We start from the raw sequence: 27145 nt of genomic DNA, 5'->3' as shown, positions 1-27145 counted from the left end.
CACGTTCGTGAAAGCTTCACAATTTATAAATAAATGCTGCCAAAACTGGCTAATCTGTTGAAAATATGGTCAAATGTTAGGTTAAGTCAATGAATGCGACATTAGTAGCAGAATCCTGAAGCCAGAAGAGCGTAAACAAAGAGTGAGCATGTTGTGACGTGCTGGAAAGAAGCTGTGACTTTGAAATGAATGTTATGAAATGGTTCGGTGTGAAATCGTGTTGTTTTTGCGCTCGTGTTGAGCCGCACAGAGGCTCCATGGTCCAGAGGCTCCATGGTCCATGGTCTATGGTCCATGGTCCATACATTCTTGGTTTGTTGACTAGAAGTGCGGAAGTGAAGGAGGCGCGCGGCCAAACATACCGTGGTGCAGTGCTGACCTCTGGTGGACGAGGAGGGGAAGTGCGAAAATACGTCAGCGCTGTTTGGAAACTTATTCTAAATAAGTGGAAAACAATGTATATATATAATATGTGTGTATGTATATATAATATTATATATATACACAGTGTATATATACACATACACATGTATATATAATGTGTGTATGTATGTACAACCCTGCTCCAGTGTCACCTGAAGTCCTTCTCCTGCTCTTCTGCAAATCAGATCAAGTCTGTCCGGCTTCCTCCTCCGCCAGCGGATCCAACTCACCACCAGGTGGTGATCGGTTGACAACTCTGCCCCTCTCTTCACCCGAGTGTCCAAGACACGCGGCCGGAGGTCAGATGACACGACAACAAAGTCGATCATTGACCTCCGGCCTGTGTCCTGGTGCCATGTGCACTGATGAACACCCTTGTGCTTGAACATGGTGTTCGTTATGGACAATCCGTGGCTAGCACAGAAGTCCAATAACTGAACACCGCTCGGGTTCAGATCGGGGAAGCCGTTCTTCCCGATCACCCCTCTCCAGGTGTCACTGTCATTGTCCACGTGGGCGTTGAAGTCCCCCAGTACTCCTCCCAAGGACTCCAAGAAGGCCGGGTACTCTGCACTGCTGTTCGGCCCGTAGGCCGCCACAACAGTGAGAGACCTGTCCCCCACCCGAAGGCGGAGGGACGCGACCCTCTCGTTCACCGGGGTAAACTCCAACACGTGGCGGCTGAGCTAAGGGGCTATAAGCCCACACCAGCCCGCCGCCTCTCCCCGCGGGCAACACCAGAGAAGTGGAGCGTCCAGCCTCTCTCGAGGAGATGGTTCCAGAGCCCAAACTGTGCGTGGAGGTGAGGCCGACTATATCTAGTCGGTATCGCTCAACCTCCCGCACAAGCTCAGGCTCCTCCCCCCAGCGAGGTGACATTCCATGTCCCCAGAGTTAGTCTCTGTGTCCGGAGATCTGGTCGCCGAGGCCCCTGCTGTCGACTGCCGCCCAGATCTCCCTGCCCCGCCCCTTATAGATCCTCCTGCGGGTGGTGGGCCCACGGAAGGGCGGCCACACGTTGCTCTTTCGGGCTGTGCCCGGCCGGGCCCTGTGGGGTAAGACCCGGCCACCAGGCGCTCGCCATCGAGCACTCATCCCAGGCCTGGCTCCAGGATGGGGCCCCGGTGACGCCGATCCGGGCGACGTAAACGGCCTTGTTCGTGAACTCATCATAAAGGGCTTCTGATCTGTCTCCGTCTGTTTAAACTGTAGCTTGTACCCGCTTTGGAGAGGGAGCGTCATCACTCAAGACTTCAGTGTTCTCACTGGGCTGAGGTTGAAGGATGGCAGTGGAACAAACCACCTTAGGCGGCGCAAGCGAAAAGTACTTTAAAAATGTAGTACGGCCCTAGCATGGTCGAGCACCGAAAGCGAAAAGTACCGTGCGAGCGCTCGTGCCGCCTAAGGCTCTCGCGCGGTGATCTTAATGCCTGGCGGTATCTTTTGGGCGTGGCGGTGACCAGCTGAAGCAGCCCGCCATGTCAAACACCCTCAGCGAGAACATTGGACTTAGAGTTAGTTTAAATGACAAACAACTAAAGACAAAGTAGGCCTTCTATATATGCTCCCCGTGCTGCATAAATAACCTTTTCTTTCATTCAATCCATACTGCTGGGTCAAGCTGGTGGTGCCCTCGCTCGGAGCACCCGAGGCACCTGGTGGTGCCCTCGCTCGGAGAACCCGAGGCACCTGGTGGTGCCCTCGCTCGGAGCACCCGAGGCACCTGGTGGTGCCCTCGCTCGGAGCACCCGAGGAACCTGGTGGTGCCCTCGCTCGGAGCACCCGAGGAACCTGGTGGTGCCCTCGCTCGGAGCACCCGAGGCACCGGGTGGTGCCCACGCTCCGCACACCCGGTGGTGCCCTCGCTCTATATATGTTATATATATATATATATATATATATATATATATATATATATATATATATATATATATATATATATATATATATATATATATATATATATATATATATATATATATATATATATATATATATATATATATATATATATATAACATATGCGCGCGCGATGCAGAGCCAGGCCCTAACCCAGGAAACACAGTCATTATTAAAAGAACGATCCAAAGGCAAATTGGGTCGTCTGAAGTAAGAGCGGTGCTTGAATGACATAGAATTTAAGGTTCAAAATGAAACTGTTAAGCACAATAAATTACATTTGTACAGGTGTAAATGCAAGGAATAGTGATTTCAAAAATGAGAAATGCATTGCACACTTAGTGTAATTATGTTTCGGCAGATGGCCTTGATATAATTTTATAATAACATAAGAAAAATTTGATTCATTGACAGGTAGAATAAGGTGGTCATGTACGGATCTTCAGGCATCCCGGAACTCATCCCCCCCAGCGGACCCCCACTGCAGCTGGGCCCCACAGGACAGTACAACCCAGGGCACCCCCAGATCAACGGCCATGTGGGGGGAAACAACCCACAGAGGCTGGGCCAGAGAGCACCAAAGCTGGGGCAGATCGGGCGCTCCAAGAAAGGTGAGTGACACAGTGAGTGACATGAGTGGGTGTAATCCCTCATTCGCTCAGGAGGGTTCCCAATGTAGAAAACTATTCAGTTGTATCATCTGGACACTGTTTTTAGAAAAGCAAGAAGTTTCCACTCTCATCCAAGAGTCATTCTCAATCTGCGGATCTAGTCTGAAATATTTATCCTACTCTGTGTAAGCCCTGCCCCCTGAGCGGAACCTCCTGATAATAGTCTTGTTTATCTATGTGTTAGTAGTTTCCCCTGCAACTTACCTTCTTTTTTACCCTAACAAGCATGTAATGGGCTATAGAAATCCTATTGTTAGATGGCTGCAGCTCCCTCATCACAGACAGTGGAGTTGGACCAGTTCTTCAGGATGAGAACCGGTTCTTTGTAGTAGTCAGAGAATAGTGCTCAAGCTGCCATACTTCTCCCATAGTTGCTCCTAGGGCAGCGGAGCTGAAACTGTAGCTTTATATTTCTGTTCCTAACTGGCCTGACCATAAGTCATTTCAAAGAGGAACGTTTTAAGTCTGGACTTAAATGAAGAGACTGTGTCGCCTCTTTAACATGGACCGGAGCTGATTCCATAACACAGGAGCTCTACCTCCTACTGTGCTTTGAGAGACTCTTGGGACCACCAGAAGGCTCTACCTCCTACTGTGCTTTTAGAGACTCTTGGGACCAACCGAAGGCTCTACCTTCTACTGTACTTTTAGAGACTCTTGGGACCACCAGAAGGCTCTACCTCCTACTGTGCTTTTAGAGACTCTTGGGACCACCAGAAGGCTCTACCTCCTACTGTGCTTTTGGAGACTCTTGGGACCACCAGAAGGCTCTACCTCCTACTGTGCTTTTAGAGACTCTTGGGACCAACAGAAGGCTCTACCTCCTACTGTGCTTTTAGAGACTCTTGGGACCACCAGAAGGCTCTACCTCCTACTGTGCTTTGAGAGACTCTTGGGACCACCAGAAGGCTCTACCTCCTACTGTACTTTTAGAGACTCTTGGGACCACCAGAAGGCTCTTCCTCCTACTGTGCTTTGAGAGACTCTTGGGACCACGAGAAGGCTCTACCTCCTACTGTGCTTTTGGAGACTCTTGGGACCACCAGAAGGCTCTACCTCCTACTGTGCTTTTAGAGACTCTTGGGACCACCAGAAGGCTCTACCTCCTACTGTGCTTTTAGAGACTCTTGGGACCACCAGAAGGCTCTACCTCCTACTGTGCTTTTAGAGACTCTTGGGACCACCAGAAGGCTCTACCTCCTACTGTGCTTTTGGAGACTCTTGGGACCACCAGAAGGCTCTACCTCCTACTGTGCTTTTAGAGACTCTTGGGACCACCAGAAGGCTCTACCTCCTACTGTGCTTTTAGAGACTCTTGGGACCACCAGAAGGCTCTACCTCCTACTGTGATTTTGGAGACTCTTGGGACCACCAGAAGGCTCTACCTCCTACTGTGCTTTTAGAGACTCTTGGGACCAACAGAAGGCTCTACCTCCTACTGTGCTTTAAGAGACTCTTAGGACCACCAGAAGGCTCTACCTCCTACTGTGATTTTGGAGACTCTTGGGACCGCCAGAAGGCTCTACTTCCTACTGTGCTTTTAGAGACTCTTGGGACCACCAGAAGGCTCTACCTCCTACTGTGCTTTGAGAGACTCTTGGGACCAACAGAAGGCTCTACCTCCTACTGTACTTTTAGAGACTCTTGGGACCACCAGAAAGCTCTACCTCCTACTGTGCTTTTAGAGACTCTTGGGACCAACAGAAGGCTCTACCTCCTACTGTGCTTTTAGAGACTCTTGGGACCACCAGAAGGCTCTACCTCCTACTGTGCTTTTAGAGACTCTTGGGACCACCAGAAGGCTTTACCTCCTACTGTGATTTTGGAGACTCTTGGGACCACCAGAAGGCTCTACCTCCTACTGTGCTTTTAGAGACTCTTGGGACCACCAGAAGGCTCTACCTCCTACTGTGCTTTTGGAGACTCTTGGGACCACCAGAAGGCTCTACCTCCTACTGTGCTTTTAGAGACTCTTGGGACCACCAGAAGGCTCTACCTCCTACTGTGCTTTTAGAGACTCTTGGGACCACCAGAAGGCTCTACCTCCTACTGTGCTTTTAGAGACTCTTGGGACCAACAGAAGGCTCTACCTCCTACTGTGCTTTAAGAGACTCTTAGGACCACCAGAAGGCTCTACCTCCTACTGTGATTTTGGAGACTCTTGGGACCGCCAGAAGGCTCTACTTCCTACTGTGCTTTTAGAGACTCTTGGGACCACCAGAAGGCTCTACCTCCTACTGTGCTTTGAGAGACTCTTGGGACCAACAGAAGGCTCTACCTCCTACTGTACTTTTAGAGACTCTTGGGACCACCAGAAAGCTCTACCTCCTACTGTGCTTTTAGAGACTCTTGGGACCAACAGAAGGCTCTACCTCCTACTGTGCTTTTAGAGACTCTTGGGACCACCAGAAGGCTCTACCTCCTACTGTGCTTTTAGAGACTCTTGGGACCACCAGAAGGCTCTACCTCCTACTGTGATTTTGGAGACTCTTGGGACCACCAGAAGGCTCTACCTCCTACTGTGCTTTTAGAGACTCTTGGGACCACCAGAAGGCTCTACCTCCTACTGTGCTTTTGGAGACTCTTGGGACCACCAGAAGGCTCTACCTCCTACTGTGCTTTTAGAGACTCTTGGGACCACCAGAAGGCTCTACCTCCTACTGTGCTTTTAGAGACTCTTGGGACCACCAGAAGGCTCTACCTCCTACTGTGCTTTTAGAGACTCTTGGGACCACCAGAAGGCTCTACCTCCAACTGTGCTTTTAGAGACTCTTGGGACCACCAGAAGGCCAGCATTTTGAGAGTGAAGAGCTCTGTTTGGATGATATGGTTCGATAGCATCTTTGAGGTGGGAGGGGCCATGTCATTTATAAGATAAGATAAGATATTCCTTTATTGTCCCACATGGGGAAATTCCATTGTTGCAACGCAGGTAGATACAGAGGTAGATACAGAGGAAAAGAACAGATCACTTATAGGAAGTTTGAAAAACACTTTCAGTAGAAGATCTCCTATAAAAAAAAACTCCCATTTTCCAACAAGGGATGGAGGGGAAAAATAATACAGATAAAATAAATAAATAAATAAGCTTTGTATTTTTATGGCTTTGTAAGTCAGGAGGAGGAGTTTAAATGTGATTCTAAACTCGACAGGAGCCAGTGAAGAGACTCCAGCACCGGCGTTATGTGCTCTCTTCTTTTAGTTCCTGTTAGTAATCTTGCTGCTGCATTTTGAACCAGTTGAAAGCTTTTTATGGAGCTTTTAGGACCTGCTGCGAGCAGGAGTTACAGGAGAATCTAGACGTTACAAATGCAGGAGACGTTTTTCAGCATCGCTTTTTTTTTATATTTGATCTATATTGTGCAGATGGAAAGATTCTGTTTTACAGGCTTGATTTATATGAGCTTTAAATGAGAGCTCCTGGTCCAATCAGACTCTGAGGTTTCTTACAGTAGAACTGGAGGCTTCACTGACATTGTCCAGTGTGACTATCTGCTCAGATAAAGCGTCTTGTACATGTTTAGGACCAGCACAATGACCTCCAGCACAATGACCTCGGTTTTTTCAGGGTTAAGAAGCAGGTAGTTAAGTGTCCTCCAGGTTTTTATCTCCTTCACACGAGCTCTAAGTCTGTACTTGATCGCTCTGATCAGGTTCATGATAAATACAGCTGAGTGTCGTCTGCAGAGCAGTGGAAGTTAATGCCATGTGACCTGATCATGTGACCTAACGGCAGCATATAGAAAAGTCATGACAAAAGGACGATAACATTTTTGTCAAGGGCTGACCGGGTGATCCCCTGACCGTATAGTTTAGCTTATGCCCAGCCAGGACAGATTAAGCCATTTCACGACTAAATGTTCATTACATAGTTTTGTGATACAAGCGACTCTTACTTTACTACGGACGAACAAGGTTTTAACACAATGTCTTATATTTCCAAGTTCATGATACTATAACACGGCATATAACGTAACATATTTAGCACAACTTCTATATGACTGTTACACTTTGCTTGTAAATAAGACAGTGACATTGCACAATCTGAACTGGACAGATGCCTTGTGTCCAGTGATCATTTCCACCTGTAGTCTCTGCGCAGCTTATGTTATAGGTCATAAAAAAGAGACTTTCCAGGAAATAGTACTACAATGACCAATCCTGTGACATCATTCACATCCAGTCCTCTGGAGCATCAACACACTGGAGGTGTGTCTTTAGAGCTTTATACACTCTGAGGTGTGTCTTTAGAGCTTTATACCACTCTGAGGTGTGTCTTTAGAGCTTTATACCACTCTGAGGTGTGTCTTTAGAGCTTTATAACACTCTGAGGTGTGTCTTTAGAGCTTTATACTGCTCTGAGGTGTGTCTTTAGAGCTTTATACCACTCTGAGGTGTGTCTTTAGAGCTTTATACACTCTGAGGTGTGTCTTTAGAGCTTTATACCATTCTGAGGTGTGTCTTTAGAGCTTTATACACTCTGAGGTGTGTCTTTAGAGCTTTATACCACTCTGAGGTGTGTCTTTAGAGCTTTATACCACTCTGAGGTGTGTCTTTAGAGCTTTATACCACTCTGAGGTGTGTCTTTAGAGCTTTATACCACTCTGAGGTGTGTCTTTAGAGCTTTATACTGCTCTGAGGTGTGTCTTTAGAGCTTTATACCACTCTGAGGTGTGTCTTTAGAGCTTTATACCACTCTGAGGTGTGTCTTTAGAGCTTTATACCGCTCTGAGGTGTGTCTTTAGAGCTTTATACCGCTCTGAGGTGTGTCTTTAGAGCTTTATACCGCTCTGAGGTGTGTCTTTAGAGCTTTATACCGCTCTGAGGTGTGTCTTTAGAGCTTTATACCACTCTGATGTGTGTCTTTAGAGCTTTATACCACTCTGAGGTGTGTCTTTAGAGCTTTATATCACTCTGAGGTGTGTCTTTAGAGCTTTATACCACTCTGATGTGTGTCTTTAGAGCTTTATACCACTCTGAGGTGTGTCTTTAGAGCTTGATACACTCTGAGGTGTGTCTTTAGAGCTTTATACCACTCTGAGGTGTGTCTTTAGAGCTTTATAACACTCTGAGGTGTGTCTTTAGAGCTTTATACCATTCTGAGGTGTGTCTTTAGAGCTTTATACCACTCTGAGGTGTGTCTTTAGAGCTTTATACACTCTGAGGTGTGTCTTTAGAGCTTTATACCACTCTGAGGTGTGTCTTTAGAGCTTTATACACTCTGAGGTGTGTCTTTAGAGCTTTATACACTCTGAGGTGTGTCTTTAGAGCTTTATACCACTCTGAGGTGTGTCTTTAGAGCTTTATACACTCTGAGGTGTGTCTTTAGAGCTTTATACACTCTGAGGTGTGTCTTTAGAGCTTTATACCACTCTGAGGTGTGTCTTTAGAGCTTTATACACTCTGAGGTGTGTCTTTAGAGCTTTATACACTCTGAGGTGTGTCTTTAGAGCTTTATACACTCTGAGGTGTGTCTTTAGAGCTTTATACCACTCTGAGGTGTGTCTTTAGAGCTTTAATGTTTATTTTGTTCTTCTGACATCACAGGCAGGTTGAGGGTGTCTAGAAAGTAATTCATATCACCTTCTTTATCGTCTGGAATTTTTGAAAATTATTTCTAGAATGATTAAAATGCTGTTTGAATGAATGCTCTTGTTTAGTTAAGATTGTATCATTTTGCCTGTCCCGTATTTTAAAAATTGTTCTTTTAACTTGTTGTTATTTAAGTTTCCAAGATAATAATTTAGAACTCCCATAAAATCTGTTTGGTAAAGAGCATTTTAATGATATGTCAGATAATTAATTTCTCCTCTTATCTTTTTAAATTCTTGTAGCATTTTAGAACACCACTTTTTACATGGTTTTCCTCCAACAATTAATTTTTTTTCTTTCAGATCATTTAGCTTTTTTTTTCTCTCTTCGTTTCCTTTTTTTGGAGGCTATAGCTCTAATTTGTCCTCTCAAGACTGCTTTGGAAGCATTCCAAAGGATGGGCTGCGGGCGAAATGTCATTTTCCTCCAGATAAGTCTTAATATTGTTGGAAATGTTTTCCTTAAACGAAGGGTCGTTAAGCAGGCTGGCATTGAATCTCCACAGTGTGGACCCTAACCCAATCTTTCCTCACCTAGTTCACTTAGGTCCATTGTGTCTATATCTGCTTCAGTGATTTTAGATCTGTCTTTATCGAGAACAAAAAGGGTTCATTTCCTCTATTCTGAGCTCCCCCGTGTGGCCGAGCTCCTCACCTTATCTCTAAGGAGCGCAAAGTCACCCGGCGGAGGAGACTCATTTCGACCGCTTGTATCCGCGATCTTGTCCTTTCGGTCATTACCCAAAGCTCATGACCATAGGGGAGGGCAGGAAAGTAGATTGACCGGCAAATAGAGAGCTTTGCCTTTCGACTCAGCTCCTTCTTTACCACAACAGTCCGATCCGCCTGTCAATCTAACGCTCCATCCTTCCCTCACTCGTGAACAAGACCCTGAAATACTTGAACTCTACTTGGGGCAAGGACTCTCCACCCACCTGAAGAGGGCAAGACACCTTTTTCCGGTTGAGAACCATGGCCTTGGATTTGGAGGTGCTGATTCCCATCCCAGCCGCTTCACACTCAGCCCAGTGCATGTTGCAGGTCCAGGTTTGATGGAGCCATCAGGACAACATCGTCTGCAAACAGCAGAGATGGAATCCTGTGGTCCCCTAACCGGACACCCTCTGACCCCTGACTGCGCCTAGAAATTCTGTCCATAAAAACTATGAACAGAACCGGTGACCAAGGGCAGCCCTGTCCAACATGCACTGGGAACAGGTCCGACTTACTGCTGGCAATGCGAACACAGCTCCTGCTCCGGTCATACAGGTCGAAAGCCTTCTCCAGATCCACAAAGCACATGTGGTTGAGCAAACTCCCATGAACCCTCGAGCACCCGATGGACACCCGATGTCTCCATTGACTCCATCGTATAGAGCTGGTCCAGTGTTCCACGACCCTGGAATAGACCTTAGAGGAGTGTGATCCCTCTGTAGTTGGAACATGCCCTCCGGTCCCCCTTCTTGAACAAAGGGACCACCACCCCGGTCTACCAGTCCTGTCCCCAACCACTGTACCACTGTCCCCGACCGCCAGGCGATTTTGCTGAGACGTGTCAGCCAAGACAGTCCTACAACATCTAGATACAGAGTAACTTCAGCTTGGGTGATGGACGAGCCAGCCTCTGAGTCCCCGGTCTCTGCTTCCTCTTCGGAAGACTGGGATTAAGGAAGGTGGGATTAAGGAGATCCTCAAAGTATTCCTTCCACTGCCCGACACATTCCCAGTCGAGGTCAGCAGGTCTCCATCCGCACCGTAAACTTTGTTGGTGAAACACTGCTTCCCCCTCCTGAACCCTAACCCTGCTAACGGTCTGCCAGAATTTCTTTGGGGCGGACCGATAGTCCTCCTCCATGGCCTACCCGAACTCCTCCCAGCCCCGGGTTTTTGCCTCTTCGACAGCGCTAGCTCCGGCCCGCTTGGTCTGCCAATACCTGTCAATGACCTCAGGAGACTTACAAGCCAGAGTGGCCTGATATGCCTCCTTCTTCAGCCTGACAACATCCCTTATTTTGGGTGTCCACTGCCGGGTTCGGGGGTTGCTGCCCTGACAGGCACCGGAGACCTTGCGACCATAGCTCCGAGCAGCCGCATCAACAATGGAGGTGGAGAAACCCAAACCCTGATCAAAAAAAGATCGTAAAAGGGAGGGAAGTCAAATCCTAATGAAGGCCCCAAAAACTCCCCAGTCACTCCTGACACCAATCCTCAAAAAGAACTGGATATTTGACCTCATTAACTCTCCACACCCACGCTGTATTCTGCAAGTATTTTCCAATTTCCCACATTTGACACATCCATGAGTAGATGTGTTTAGTCACAGAGTTTATGTCCTAAAGCAGACAGCCAACATTGGGCATAAAGTCTTAAAAACAAATAAATCATGTCATCAGTATCTTCAAATTAACAGAAATGTACTACATGTGACCACAACCTGAACTCGCATACCCCACGCTGGTGGCTCCATCTCTCATTTTGTGTAGTTCTCTGTGTTTTCCTTCCTTAAGAGTACCTCTGCTTCTCCTCATTTTCTGAGCACGTGTTTTTTACCTTCAAGAGTCGCCGGGAAAGAGAACCCATGTCTGTTTTTCTGAGCTCCTCACAGATGTGGTTGCCTTTGTTGACAACCTTCATATGGAATATCTGGAGCAAAGAAGACGTGCTTGCCTTTGTGCTGGAGGTCTCCTTTAACCCTGGAGGTCTCCTTTAACCCTTGCCGCCTTCATGACACGTTCCTTCACAGGATTGTTAAGAAACCTCATTATCAGGCCTCGTGGTTTATCAGCTGCTGGTCTTTGCTGCCAGGCGATGTGCTCTTTCGATTGGGATGGGAGGGACTTAAACTCCTGAGCCATCAAGGAGCTCAGGAATAATCTTTTTCTAAAAGCTTTCGGTTTTCTTTCCTTCTTCTCCTTCTTCTACTCCCACAAGCCTCAGGTTAGGACGATGTGATCAAGACTCCAAATCCAGGATCTTATTTTTCATATTATTGTTCTCCGGCTCCAGCGTCGTCACCCTGACCCGCAGCGCCTCCATCTGGGCCCTTACTGTCTGCAAATCGTCAGCATTATCTGAAAAACACTGCTTGACTTAGTCCACGTGTGCTCCGGTTACTCCCGCTGCTTTCAGCTCATCGGCTACTGCAGCAGATACGGCCGGGCCCCTGGCAGCTATCATTTCGCCTCTGAGAGACTCCATATCATGCTGCATATAGCATTTTATCTTGAGCAATAACTGATGATTAGTTATATTCTCTCTTTCTTCCAATGCAAAGATGCAGCGAGAAACTTAATTTAGGCCAGACGGAGCCCGTTCCTCCGGCGAAGAAGAACTGTGGTTTTGGAGCCATGTTACCCTCGTTAGCTTGGGACCGTGGGCCGTCAGCTTTGTTTGTTTTGGTCCTGTAGTGTTGCCAGACTTGTTTCTTCCTTGTTTACTCATCCCTTGTTCTTCCTCTTTGGGATTAGGTGGGTCAAACGATGATTTAAAAGCCACGGTTTGCAGCAGAGACAAATGACTCAACCGTTGGCCATCTGCCAGTAAGGCCGGTACAAGAATCCCCCTGTATAACATTAATCTCAATATTTTTCCATTGAGCTTCATATTTTGGGTCACACCAGTACAACAAAGCAGAACGCTGAAATAAATACAACCCCAACTTTCTTTTCTTTTCCATAATTGTAGAGTTTTAAAATTAATTAAGATTAAGTTAAGTATGGGCTGAGATTTAATTTTTCAAGATTTTTCTTTATAGTGGAGAAAAGAGGAGTATGTATGTATGTATGTATATATATATATATATATATATATATATATATATATATATATATATATATATATATATATATATATATATATATATAATCTCTTTGGTCTTTGAGGACGATGAGGACTCTTCCTCCATCGTTCCCTCGGGCCAAGGCTCCCCGCTCATGGCCCAAGTTAGAGAGAACAGTGGGGCTGCACAGCCGCCGCTCAGTTCCGACCTCTACGATGTGTGCAAACGCGTTGCGGAGAGGCTGGAAATCTCTTGGCCGCCCGCTATGAGGGGAAGAAATTACCCCAAGCCAAGCGAGCAGAACTTCTCCCGGCCTTCCTGGAGCTTCTCGGGGGGGGGGGGGGGGCGGTCAGTCTCCTGGAAGGACCACCCTAACTCCAGCAAGAACCCCATATTGGCGGCTTCTTCCCTGTATTTTGTTAATATGGACAAGCTCGGCATGGCCCGTTTGCCTCACACCGAGCCCATAGTGGCGGCCCATCTTCATCCAAAGCTCTCGGAAGGTCAAACACACCTCGAGCGGGTCCCAGGCCTGACTTTAACATTACCTTCCACATCCCCCTGCCACAACGCCGACTGGCCCCCAGGTGGTCAGACGTGCGTGGCCAAAGAAGGCTACGGCACCGCCACCGCCTCTGAGTGGGTTGAAGGAGCCGCGGAGGAGGAAGAAGGGGCTCTAGCAGTCCACTTTTACTGTTTTTGGACAAGGACGGCACAGTTCTGAGTTCGCCAGTCCCTGTCGTTACCAGTGTGCCACAGGTGGTTTCCCCTGGTGTTTTCTGCCCCCCTCGACCCAGCCTGGACCTGGTGCGCATTCTGCGGCCCCAGCCAAGAGGGAGAGAGATTCGGCTCGAGTGTTGGAAGTGTTCCTTGCCAGTCTCATAAGCACACACATTTGTCAAAAAATAAAATAAAATCTTCACTGATGCATCCAGGTACAAAAGCCTTTGTTTTGCGAGGCACACTGCAGTCCCACCCCTGGCCACCAGGGGGAGCTGCAATTTTTCCTCTGGGACCCCGGCACATTGTCCCCGCACTATCAGGCCACGCATGCGCAGTCCTTCCCTGCCCCACCAGCAATCCTCAGCCAGCAGAGGGCAGCAGAGGATCGCGGATGACATTCAGTGTTCCGCTACCCTCTGTCTCTGAGAGCAGAAAGCTGGAGAAAATGCACAGAATCAAAGTGGGTGCTGAAGACCGTAACCTGAGGCTACAGGCTTCAGTTCGCCACTGCGCCTCCCACATTCAATGGCCTGATTCCTTGTCAAGCTCAAGGGAACTCTGCCGTAATCCTAGGATCCTCTCTGCTGGACAAAAAGGCGATACAGATAGTACCAACGGATCAGAAGCGGAGTGGCTTCTATTCCAGGTATTTCCTTGTCACAAAGATGGTATTCTGGATCTGAGAGCATTGAATTAATATCTCAGGAGATACAAGTTTCGAATGCTCACGCACTCGCTCTGATTCGCTTGATCCGTCTGGACGACTGTTTCACGTCAATCGATCTGAAAGATACGTATTTTCATATCCCAATATATACCCCTCACTTAAACTTTTTAAGGTTTCTGTTCCAAGGCATGGCGTACATGTATACGGTGCTCACTTTCGGCCTCTCTTTGAGTTGAGAGTGTTTGTCAAATGCACAGATGCGGCGCTGGCCCCGCTCAGAGAGCAGGGCATCCGCCTGCCCACTTATCTGGACGATTGGCTCCTACTGGCACGGTTACAGCAGGAGGCTGTCGCTCACACACAGATCGCACTCGCTCACCTGCAGGACTTAGGATTTGTTTTTTTAACCGTGGGGGGGTGAGCCTGGGCACTGTGTCAACCAGGAAGGTGGTTACGACAGATGCCTGCCTCTCAGGCTGGGGCGGTGTGTTCAAGAGCAGACCTGTGAACGGCGTTTGAAGCCCTCGCCTCCGTCACGCTCACATAAACTACCAAGAGCTTATGGCAGTGGTTGTTTCACTGAAACGTTTTCTCCCGTTCCTCAGGGGGCACCATCACACTCAGTCCAGTCGTGTAGTGTGGACCTCAGACTCTATAATCACACTCAGTCCAGTCGTGTAGTGTGGACCTCAGACTCTATAATCACACTCAGTCCAGTCGTGTAGTGTGGACCTCAGACTCTATAATCACACTCAGTCCAGTCGTGTAGTGTGGGCCTCAGACTCTATAATCACACTCAGTCCAGTCGTGTAGTGTGGACCTCAGACTCTATAATCACACTCAGTCCAGTCGTGTAGTGTGGACCTCAGACTCTATAATCACACTCAGTCCAGTCGTGTAGTGTGGACCTCAGACTCTATAATCACACTCAGTCCAGTCGTGTAGTGTGGACCTCAGACTCTATAATCACACTCAGTCCAGTCGTGTAGTGTGGACCTCAGACTCTATAATCACACTCAGTCCAGTCGTGTAGTGTGGACCTCAGACTCTATAATCACACTCAGTCCAGTCGTGTAGTGTGGACCTCAGACTCTATAATCACACTCAGTCCAGTCGTGTAGTGTGGACCTCAGACTCTATAATCACACTCAGTCCAGTCGTGTAGTGTGGGCCTCAGACTCTATAATCACACTCAGTCCAGTCGTGTAGTGTGGACCTCAGACTCTATAATCACACTCAGTCCAGTCGTGTAGTGTGGACCTCAGACTCTATAATCACACTCAGTCCAGTCGTGTAGTGTGGACCTCAGACTCTATAATCACACTCAGTCCAGTCGTGTAGTGTGGACCTCAGACTCTATAATCACACTCAGTCCAGTCGTGTAGTGTGGACCTCAGACTCTATAATCACACTGAGTCCAGTCGTGTAGTGTGGACCTCAGACTCTATAATCACACTCAGTCCAGTCGTGTAGTGTGGACCTCAGACTCTATAATCACACTCAGTCCAGTCGTGTAGTGTGGACCTCAGACTCTATAATCACACTCAGTCCAGTCGTGTAGTGTGGACCTCAGACTCTATAATCACACTCAGTCCAGTCGTGTAGTGTGGGCCTCAGACTCTATAATCACACTCAGTCCAGTCGTGTAGTGTGGACCTCAGACTCTCTATAATCACACTCAGTCCAGTCGTGTAGTGTGGACCTCAGACTCTATAATCACACTCAGTCCAGTCGTGTAGTGTGGACCTCAGACTCTCTATAATCACACTCAGTCCAGTCGTGTAGTGTGGACCTCAGACTCTATAATCACACTCAGTCCAGTCGTGTAGTGTGGACCTCAGACTCTATAATCACACTCAGTCCAGTCGTGTAGTGTGGACCTCAGACTCTATAATCACACTCAGTCCAGTCGTGTAGTGTGGACCTCAGGGTTACAAAGTCATAACTCATACCTGAGAGTGATGTTTGCTCAGAGTTTAAAAACCAGGAAAGTTCTCAAATCAGTCCAAATGTGCATCCAGTTGAGGTATTTTGTAATCCATATTAAATATCGTTATTACATTTACAGTTCATAAAACATAAGACAGTGGAGGGACAGTAGAGCGCAGCATATGGGACAACAAACAGTCTCTCTAGGATATACTTAGTGTTCTGGAAGGTTGTAACCATGTGTCCTTTCCTTCACAGTGGACTTGGAGGACCAAGACCTGGACGACATCATGAACAACAACAACAACAACCAGTGTCCTGTGACCTTGTTGCCTGTCTCCTAAACCCCGCCCTCATAGGTGCCAACAGATCATGCCACCCTAACTCTACAGGACGCCAAATCTGCCCTGACGCCAGCATTCTTCAAGTGTCTTAGTGACGGCCTTCCCACGGTCTCCACGACAACACAAAAGTGGCTGACTACATAGTGTTTGAGTACGATGACTGCAGAGGGGCCTTTCTCGTACTGCAGAGGGGCCTCTCTCGTACTGCAGAGGGGCCTCTCTCGTACTGCAGAGGGGCCTCTCTCGTACTGCAGAGGGGCCTCTCTCGTACCGCAGAGGGGCCTCTCTCGTACTGCACTCTCTCGTACTGCAGAGGGGCCTCTCTCGTACCGCAGAGGGGCCTCTCTCGTACCGCAGAGGGGCCTCTCTCGTACCGCAGAGGGGCCTCTCTCGTACCGCAGAGGGGCCGCTCTCGTACCGCAGAGGGGCCGCTCTCGTACCGCAGAGGGGCCTCTCTCGTACCGCAGAGGGGCCTCTCTCGTACTGCACTCTCGCGTACCGCAGAGGGGCCTCTCTCGTACTGCACTCTCGCGTACTGCAGAGGGGCCTCTCTCATACTGCAGAGGGGCCTCTCTCGTACTGCAGAGGGGCCTCTCTCGTACTGCACTCTCTCGTACTGCAGAGGGGCCTCTCTCGTACTGCAGAGGGGCCTCTCTCGTACTGCAGAGGGGCCTCTCTCGTACCGCAGAGGGGCCTCTCTCGTACCGCAGAGGGGCCTCTCTCGTACCGCAGAGGGGCCTCTCTCGTACTGCACTCTCTCGTACTGCAGAGGGGCCTCTCTCGTACCGCAGAGGGGCCTCTCTCGTACCGCAGAGGGGCCTCTCTCGTACCGCAGAGGGGCCTCTCTCGTACTGGACCTCACCCGTTGGACTTAATGGACTTCTGCACTATGTTTGGAAGTCTAAAAAGGGCTAAAAGTTGCACTGGAGTGAATGATTAAATGATGTTGCTATGGTTACTTATTCCGGGACAGGACTTTGTGCCACTGTTGGGAATTATTTATCAAACTTTCCAGATTTTCGCGATTCCAACACTGACATATTAGTGTGGATTTGTGACAAACAAAGATTTTACTTTGAAGAAACACATTTTGCTCATATCATAATTATGTCAAACTTAAAATATATGTCATCTTTGGGAACTATTCCTATGAATTGTGACTTTATCAAGTGTTTAAAGATATTTTCCTAATTTAAGTTTTTGGTTATGCACTGACTTCTCTTTTTCTCAATGCAAATGCAATCACTTAACTTTTCAAATAATTTATTATGACTACTACCACTACTACTATTATTATTATCACTTTATATTGTAATGCCTTTATGTCTTTTTATTGAATGGATCTTAAGCATATTTTAGGGTTTGTTGTTGTCCCACATGGTGCACTTTTGTGTGGTGAGTGCATGATAAACCCATGTGTCCTTAAGGGCTAAACGCTTGCTGAGTCCTTTTTGCCTTTTAGAATTTTTGATAATATATTATTTAAGTTGAAAATGAAGATTTCTCTGAACTGTGAGCATGTCTACACTGTAAAAAAAGAAATACATGAGTTACTTGATTCAAGCAGTTTGTACAGCTAAAATGTAGAACGTTGTTAGTTGTTGATGTATACTGTACATATTTATACTTGTTTTTTGTCTAAGTAAGGCAATTAAAACAAAAAAACAAGTTGTCACTTTTTATCGCTTACTCAACTCAAAACCAGTGACCAGAAGTCTACATTACATTTCATATAAATATGCAGGAGTATTAGTTCAGGTTCTGGTCCGGATGGGGCGTGGCCTCCTGCCTGAGGGGAGTGGCCTCCTGCCTGAGGGGCGTGGCCTCCTGCCTGATGGGAGTGGCCGCCTGCCTGAGGGGAGTGGCCTCCTGCCTGAGGGGAGTGGCTCAAATAGTCCATGTCCAGGGTGAGAAGGGTCGGCTGTGATCAGACCTGCACGTCCCAGAACCCTGGAGACGTACAGGTCCTGCAGAGATGAAGTCTGCAGCCGATCACCTTCTCATCAGAGGGCGCTGTAGTCTCTGTTTGTCCCTGGCTGTGGCTCCAGCGTACCACACGGTGATGGAGGAGGTGATGGAGGAGGTGAGGATGGACTCAATGATGGCCGAGTAGAACTGCACCATCATCAGCTTGTCTTTCCTCAGCTGCTGCAGGAAGTACATCCTCTGCTGGGCCTTCTTGGTGAGGGAGTTGATGGTGGGCTCCCACTTGAGGTCCTGGTGATGGTGGTGCAGAGGAGGTGGAGGGAGTCCATAGTGGAGATGGGGGAGTCTGTGATGGTGAGGGGAGGGACTGGGGGGCTGTGACTTTCCTGAAGTCCACGATCATATCCACTGTCTTCTGGGCATTGAACTACAGGTTGTTACCGCTGCACCAGGACACCAGCTGCTCCACCTCCTGTAGACAGACTCATCTCCCGAGATAAGCCCGATGAGGCTGGTGTCGTCATGGTGATGAGGCTGGTGTGGTCCGCAAACGTAATCAGTTTTCCTGAGTTGTGGCTGGAGGTGCAGCAGTTTGTGTACAGGGAGAAGAGCAGGGGAGAAAGTACACAGCCCTGTGGAGTCCTGTGCTGATTGTCCGCGTGTCCGAGACATTCTTCCCCAGCCGCACACACTGCCTCTGATCCGTCAGGAAGTCAGTGCTCCGCGTAGGTTCCTGGGGAGTCCAGATGCTGCAGGGTGAAGTGGTGCATCCAGGTTGATGGCGTCCTGCAGGGGGTCCAGCAGGGGGGAGGTGAGGGGCTTGAGGTGGGGCAGGACCAGGCGCTCAAATTACTTCATGACTAAAGACGTCAGTGTCACGGGTCTGTAGTCATTAAGTCCAGTGATCCGGGGCATTTGGGGACAGGGACAATGATGGACGACTTGAAGCTGGGACATGGCATAACTCCAGGTGTTAAAAATGCCTGTGAAGACAGGGACCAGCTCGCCTGCACAGTGGCCGGGGTGACACCATCTGGTCCAGCAGCTTTTAGAGGGTTGGATTTCCAAAATAGTCTGCTTACCTCCTGTTCTTGAACTGTGAGAGGGGCGGGGTTGGGTTGGCCAAGGTGGCCATCTGTAGAAGGGGGGCTCTGGGCTTGTAGTTGGTGAGAAGCCGGAGCCCACTCCACACAGAGGCGGGGTTGTTGTTTGAGACCCGCTGTTTCAGACGCGTATTGTACTGGGATCTTGCACTCAATACCTCTCTGCTGAATCCGTACTTTGCATCTTTGTAGGGCTCTCTGTCACAAGCCCTGTGCGCTGCCTCCTGCTGCCGCCTCTACTGCCTCAGTTTGGGTGTGAACCAGGGTTTGTCATTGTTGTAGATGACTTTGGTGTGTGTTTGTATAATACTGTCCTCACAGAATGTATGACGTCACAGTGTCTGTGTCCTCATCCAGACCATCTGTGGCAGCTCTGAAAACCTCCCAATCTGTAACGTCCAAACACACACGTAGCTCCTCCTCCTCTGCCTCATTGGTCCACCTCTTAGAAGTCCTAACTACAGGTTTGCAGAGCTTCAGCCTCTGTCTGTACGTGAGGATCAGGTGAACCATGACGTGGGCCATGGCGCAGAAGGCGCTGACTTGTGTAGGAGTGATCCAGCGTGTTCTGCTCTCTGGTCGGCGCTGTAATAAACTGTTTGTACTTTGGTAGTTCGTGGCTGAGATTCCTCTTGTTAAAATCGCACAGGATGATACACAAGGAGTCTGGGAAGGTCCGCTCCACACTTCCCCACCGCCTCCTGCGTGCACGCGCTCAGCGGGATGTAAACAGAGGCCAGAATAAACGAGGCAAACTCACGTGGAGAGTAAAATAGTTTGCAGTTGATGAAAATAAAATTTCCAGAGCAGGAAAGTAGTATTTGGAGATCACAGTCACATCTGAAGCCCAGGTGTTGTTAATATAGAAGCAAACTCCACCACCGCGGCGCTTCCCGGAGAGATCTCTAAGCTTGTCTGCTCGGAGCAGCCAAAAGCCCTCTAGCTCCACGGGGCAATCCGGGACGGATCCGCGGAGCCACGTCTCCGTGAAGCTCAACATGGGGGAGGGAAGAAGAGAAATGTCTCTTTTGTCTCATCAGCAATGCCAGTTCGTCCAGGTAAAGGCGTTCGTGTGTCTCGCTTTCTCAGACTTACAAGCGTGCCAGCCCGTCTTCCTCTTCTGCGGCGTTGCACGGTTTTAGCCAAAATACTAGCTATTTCTGCTGCAGATAATAATAAAACTGGAACTGTATCCATAGGAGTTGTGGTCCGGATGGATAGGAGCTCTTCACAGGTGTAAGAGCAGACACACAATTAACTAACAAAAAGAGACATAACAAAGAGCACCGAAACGCCGGGGCAGCATTCAGCGGCGCCATCTTGGAGTCTTATCATGTCACAATCAGTTCCTTTGATAGGTCTGTCAGAATGGTCTAGAGGCGCACTACCACTCCTCACTACCAGGAGCGCCGTCCCGTCCTGCAGGAGCGCCGTCCCGTCCTGCAGGAGCGCCGTCCCGTCCTGCAGGAGCGCCGTCCCGTCCTGCAGGAGCGCCGTCCCGTCCTGCAGGAGCGCTGTCCCGCCTGTGTCCGTCTTCCGCTGGACTGCGTTTAACAACGTTTACAGAAATTGCTCTCATCTCGCGACACAAACCAATACCATCGATCGAAGTTGTGCGACAACTGTCAATCACCACCTAAGCCACGCCCATGTGACCGTCTTATGATTTAAAGCAATATATAAGTAGGAGAAAGATAAACTACTGCAGATTTGTGATCTAATGCAACAAACCTCATGACAATAATGAAGGAGAAGTCTGTTTTTAGCTTGTCCAGTCGAGGCGTCTGCTCCGGGAGGTCCACGTCCACCCTCGGGTCAGAAATATTTGCCTTATTCAAAATGCTTGTTGCCCTCGCTGTATGAGATGATACAGGTTGTGTGTTATATAAAATATAAAAGGTCAGATATATGACTGTTTCCTCCTTAATTAATACAATTATAACTTGGAATATCAACATTTAATGAAAACCCTTCAATCACTTTTTGACACAAAATAATATGATGTGGTCAGATGCATGAATCCAGTAACACTGACTGGACACGTGGTGGTTGTATACACACAGGTGACCGCTCCTCTGTACAGCAGCAGAGACATGTCAGCCAAGACAGTTCTACAACATCCAGATACTTTAGGTACTCAGGGCGGATCTCATCCACCCCCGGAGCCACAGGAGGTTGCCAACAACCTCAGTAACTTCAGCTTGGGTGATGGACGAGTCAGCCTCCGAGTCCCCGGTCTCTACTTCCTCTTCGGAAGACGTGACTGAGGGATTAAGGAGATCCTCAAAGTATTCCTTCCACCGTCCGACGACATCCCCCAGTCGAGGTCAGCAGGCCTCCACCCGCACCGTAAACGGTGTTGGTGAAGCACTGCTTCCCCCTCCTGAGGCGCTGGACGGTTTGCCAGAATTTCCGTGGGGCCGACCGATAGTCCTCCTCCATGGCCTCCCCGAACTCCTCCCAGGCCCGGGGTTTTGCCTCTGCGACAGCACGAGCTAGCTCCAAGAAGGCCAGGTACTCTGCACTGCTGTTCGGCCCGTAGGCCAACACAACAGTGAGAGACCTGTCCCCCGCCTGAAGGTGGAGGGACGCGACCCTCTCGTCCACCTGGGTGAACTTCAACACGTGGCGGCTGAGCTGAGGGGCTATAAGCCCACACCAGCCCCGTCTCTCCCCGCGGGCAACACCAGAGAAGTGGAGCGTCCAGCCTCTCTCGAGGAGATGGTTCCAGAGCCCAAACTGTGCTGGAGGTGAGGCCGACTATATCTAGTCGGTATCGCTCAACCTCCCGCACAAGCTCAGGCTCTTCCCCCCCAGCGAGGTGACATTCCATGTCCCCAGAGTTAGCTTAAGTATACGGAAATCTGGTCGCCGAGGCCCCTGCCGTCGACTGCCGCCTAGATCCCTTTGCACCGGCCCCTTATGTATCCTCCTGCAGGTGGTGGGCCCATGGTAGGACGGCCCCACGTTGCTCTTTCGGGCTGTGCCCGGCCGGGCCTTGTGGCGAAAGACCCAGCTACCAGCCGCTCGCCGTTGAGCACCCACCCCAGGCCTGGCGCCAGGATAGGGCCCCTCTGACGCCGAGCCAGGCGACGTAACTGGCCTTGTTGTATGCATCATAATGGGCTTCTGAACCGCTCTTTGTCTGACCCGTCACCTAGGACCTGTTTGCCTTGGGAGACGCTACCAGGGGCTTAAAGCCCCCAACATCATGGCTCCTGGGATCATTCGTATGTACCTACTTTGACCAACACTTTGTTTGCCCCTCTATGAAGAGTTGTAAAGTCCGTTTTAACCAAATCAAGTTAATTTTTGAGGTGTATTTATGATGTGACGGTGCGTCCTAACTGCCCCGTCATCTCCCCACCCGGTGCGCCTTCCCAGCTCTCACGGCCCGAGAGTGCTGTGCCCAGGAGTGCCACGCATCACAGCAAGTTCCTATGCTTGTGAAGTTTGTCCATTGACAATGGCAATAAACCTTTTCTGATTCTGATTCCAATATGCCATTAACATGCCATTAAAATATGCTATTCATAATTTTTCAGATGCCATTGTATTTACCCTGTTGAAATCATTCTTGTAAATCTGATTTAGTAAAATCTGGAACATTCTCTCTGAAGATGTGAGACAGGTTCTACTCTGACAATGTTCAAATCTAAGCTAAAAACTGTTTTGTTTAGATGTGTTTGTGACTGAAAGAATGTTTCTTTGCACTCTTCTCTTTTATGTGATTTCATTAGTTTAGACAATCAGTTGGACTGATTTAAAAACTCCGAAAACACGTTACCCTTTGTGGCTAGGTGTTTTTTGTTTTTATTTTTTATTCATCCATCCATCTTCTACCGCTTTATCCGGGGCCGGGTCGCGGGGGCAGCAGTCTGAGCAGGGACTCCCAGACTTCCTCCTCCCCAGACACTTCCTCTAACTCCTCCGGGGGGATCCCGAGGCGTTCCCAGGCCAGTCGAGAGACATAGTCCCTCCAGCTTGTCCTGGGTCTTCCCCGGGGCCTCTTCCCGGTGGGACATGCCCGAAACACCTCCCCAGGGAGGCGCCCAGGAGGCATCCGGAACAGATGCCCGAGCCACCTCAGCTGGAGGAGCAGCGGCTCTACTCCGAGCTCCCCCCGTGTGGCCGAGCTCCTCACCTTATCTCTAAGGGAGCGCCCAGCCACACGGCGGAGGAAACTCATTTCGACCGCTTGTATTTGCGATCTTGTTCTTTCGGTCACTACCCAAAGCTCATGACCATAGGTGAGGTCAGAACGTAGACCGACCGGTAAATCGAGAGCTTTGCCTTTCGGCTCAGCTCCCTCTTTACTACAACGGTCCGATGCAGCGACTGCATCACTGCAGCCGCTGCACCGATCCGCCTGTCGATCTCACGCTCCATCCTTCCCTCACTCGTGAACAAGACCCCGAGATACTTGAACTCCTCCACTTTAGTTAATTTTATTGTATTCTGTTTCTGTCATTTCTTTGTGATTTTAATGCATGTTTCCTGCTGTGAAGCTTTGAATTGCCTTGTGTATGAAATGTGCGACACAAATAAACCTGCCTTGCCTTACACAGTTCTCTGGTCAAACACAAACACTGGAACCACAACTGGACATAATGGAACAAACAAAATGAAAAAAAAGAGCTGATGCTAAAAGCCAGGGAGCAATGTTCATTGAAAGTTCTAGATATTCTGGGATGCAGTTGTCCATAAACTTGACCACATCTTTACCTTAAGTGTCCTCTGGAATTCCGACAATCCATAGGTTGCCACGATAATCACTGGGTCTATCTTGCTCCTGGTCTCCTCCGGAGCATTGCCTGTTTCAGAGCCGTTGCGGGGGCGGGGCTGGTTGGCTTAGCTGTAGCATTGCTAGCCTGGCTATCGGTGGTCATTTTCTTCTTGTTTGTTTCTTAGACATTTTCTATATGAAATCTCTCCAGGTGAACTCGTGATAAAGACCTGACTGAGCCAGTCCCCAGCATGATGCTCCTAGAGCTGCCGTTTACATCCATTTTTTTAAAACTCAAACTTAGATCTCACTGAAATCTAATTGTTGATAGTATTTACAGTACTTGCATATTCGTTATTGTTTACTAATTGATCTTTAACTTTTCCCTAAAAATTTTAAGTATACAATATTGCTCTTGCAGGTCAAGTTTAGGCCCTAAATTGTAAAGATTACCCGAATGTTTTTATGCGTAGATTATTTCAGATTGCAATGTTCAAATCAAATCAATTTATTTTTGTAAGGCCCAAAATCACAACAACAGTCGCCTCTGAGGCCGAATCAACAATGTCTGTGGTGGCGAGGGACGATGTCCCAGGGTCCTCTGTCCTTAGACTCTCCTTCTCGGCCAGGAAAAACTACAAAAAAAAAACCTCTTTGGGAAAAAAGCGTAGAAACCTGGAGGAGTTCCAGTGAAGGAGAGATCCCACTCTCACAGACGGACAGACGGACACGAGGGAGACTGGAGCTGGACCCACTCTTCAGGCAGAAGAGGGACCGACTGAGGCGAACTGGACCCACTCTTCAGGCAGATGAGGGACCGTCTGAGTCGAGCTGGACCCACTCTTCAGGCAGATGAGGGACCGACTGAGGCGAGCTGGACCCACTCTTCAGGCAGATGAGGGACCGACTGAGGCGAGCTGGACCCACTCTTCAGGCAGATGAGGGACCGTCCACACAGGGCAGGGACCACTTCACCAGGAGAGGGGCATCTGGGTCCACAGGTCCTCAGGAGTGAGAGAAAGAAAAAGAAGGCGGTGAACAGTTTGCAAGTGGAATTAAAAAATGAATATTGTTTGATAGCATAAGTAGTCAGAAGAAGAGGATAGTGCTCAAGCTGTCATACTTCCCCCAGCACAGTTACTCCTAGGGCAGCGTAGCTAAAGCTGTGGGTTTATCTTTCTGTTCCTAACTAGTCTGACCATAAGCGATTTCGAAGAGGAACGTTTTAAGCCTGGACTTAAATGAAGAGACTGTGTCAGCATATTTACCATGGGTCGGGAGCTGATTCCATAACACAGGAGCTTGGGAGCTAAACGCTCTACCTCCTACAGTACTATGTTACGTTATTTTTTAGTAATTTTTAGGTTCTGAAATTAACATTAGCACAAAAAACGTCTTCTTTCTTGTAAAGTTTAGCTGTTGTCAGTGACATCCACCCAGAGCTCTCAGTCCACTTCCTGCATTATAGCGAGACTCAGAAAAAACGCCATAGAGACAGAAATGAGGTGAAATGAGGTGAAACGTCCTCGATGACAGTCGTAAAGAATCAGAATCAGAATCAGAAAGGATTTATTGCCATTGTCAATGAACAAAATTCACAAACATAGGAACTTGTCTTGGTGATTCAGTCTGTTCACATGGAAAGACATGCTACATCTCAGTGGGACACCCTGCCCCGGGACGGTACCATCACCCTGCCCCGGGACGGTACCATCACCCTGCCCCGGGACGGTAACATCACCCTGCCCCGGGACGGTAACATCACCCTGCCCCGGGACAGTACCATCACGGAACGGATCACCCTGCCCCGGGACGGTACCATCACCCTGCCCCGGGACGGTACCATCACCCTGCCCCGGGACAGTACCATCACGGAACGGATCACCCTGCCCCGGGACGGTACCATCACCCTGCCCCGGGACGGTACCATCACCCTGCCCCGGGACAGTACCATCACGGAACGGATCACCCTGCCCCGGGACGGTACCATCACCCTGCCCCGGGACGGTACCATCACCCTGCCCCGGGACAGTACCATCACGGAACGGATCACCCTGCCCCGGGACGGTACCATCACCCTGCCCCGGGACACTTGAGCTACAACCTGGTACAAAGCATCTCTCCTGATAAGAGTCACATATATTTTGCACTGTCCCTTTCTCAATAAATGAATAAATAAACTAAACTAAAGATGCAAAATACAGACAAAGATCTTAGAATAAGTGAAGATGACCTGACTCGTAACCTACTGGTCTCCATGGAGATACTGTCACATGTTCAGGGCTAATCATCATCTTCATGGAGACAAGCAGGTCACAAAGTCCACATTGAAGACTTGAATTCAGAATGTTGTGAATACAGCGCAGCCCTTTTTGTCTTTCTGCTGCTTTACACCAGGTGGCGCCACTATCTCACTGCGAACAGGACCATGTGATGACCCATTTGCTCGTGCTTCATCCTGCTGACCACATGCTGACCACATCATTATAGACTATGTAAATAGCTCTCAGATACATTTACGATTGTGCTCTACATGACTTGTGTATTTCATCGGATGGTTATGATAGACTCTGGAGCGCCCTCCTGTGGCAGAAAGTGCTCTGACCATCATTGACTGGACGGACATCGTACAAAACATTCACAAAATGGGAAAAATCACATTCACACTCAATTTGAAACATGGACACATTTGACAGACAAAGTGCAACAATTTAACATGAGCCTCTTTTCTATTTGTCTATTTATTTCTACTGATTTTGCTCTTATTTTGTTTTACCGTTTATTTCTTGTTTATTCATTGTTCCATAGAAAATGTAAAGAAAAATAATAAGACACTTTGTTGATTTGTTTTTCATTTTAGCATCTGATATTTCATACTTTACCACTAATTATTCTTGTGTCAAGCTCAAATACGTTTAAAGGCTAGAAATGTGTATTTTATTTCTATCCTTTTTAATAGAAAAGCAAATAAGTGTGCTGCCCGGTGGTGGAGTGGTTAAGGCACAGCACATATGCCAGTCTCCATATGTTGACTTCATGGCCTCCCTTCTCTCTCTCCAAGCTGTCCGCTCTAATCAAACCTACGGGACAAAAATCATTCAAAAAAGCTGTCATTTCTGACCTGGTTATTCAAAAGTGTTTCTTCTTTGCAAAGACTTCAAACCAGTAGCTCATCTTAGAGCATGTTTTATGTTCTGGCCTCCAGTTCCAATGGTGAACATTCTGTTGATATATTATTTGAAATGTTCTACAATAATGAATCAGAGCTGGATGTGCTTCATCCGCACAGCAACAAGTCTTTACCCTTACTTTACTTTACCCTTACTTTACTTTACTTTACCCTTACTTTACCCTTACTTTACCCT

The 27145-nt window shown here is 48.4% G+C and overlaps 1 protein-coding gene across 1 annotated transcript; it reads left to right on the top strand.

Moving 5' to 3' along the window:
* The first annotated feature begins 2742 nt into the window (after positions 1–2742).
* Positions 2743–16182, top strand: LOC140371742 (uncharacterized). Its single transcript, XM_072458950.1, has 2 exons — positions 2743–2933; positions 15940–16182. The coding sequence occupies exons 1-2, from the start codon at positions 2753–2755 to the stop codon at positions 16023–16025; spliced, it is 267 nt and encodes an 88-aa protein (XP_072315051.1). The 5' UTR covers positions 2743–2752; the 3' UTR covers positions 16026–16182.
* Positions 16183–27145: the final 10963 nt, after the last annotated feature.

This window comes from Eucyclogobius newberryi, unplaced genomic scaffold (genome assembly GCF_026437365.1).
Source record: "Eucyclogobius newberryi isolate DKJ021-1_F unplaced genomic scaffold, fEucNew1.0.hap1 SCAF_22, whole genome shotgun sequence".
Taxonomy (NCBI): Eukaryota; Metazoa; Chordata; class Actinopteri; order Gobiiformes; family Gobiidae; genus Eucyclogobius; species Eucyclogobius newberryi.
The sequence above is the reverse complement of the archived record's forward strand: the minus strand, read 5'-3'. Positions and strand labels throughout refer to the sequence as shown.

Coding starts and splice junctions, on each gene's coding strand:
- LOC140371742 (XM_072458950.1), top strand. CDS start 2,753: ATGTACGGATCTTCAGGCATCCCGGAACTCATCCCCCCCAGCGGACCC. Junction 2,934..15,939: donor GATCGGGCGCTCCAAGAAAG/GTGAGTGACACA, acceptor TTTCCTTCACAG/TGGACTTGGAGGACCAAGAC.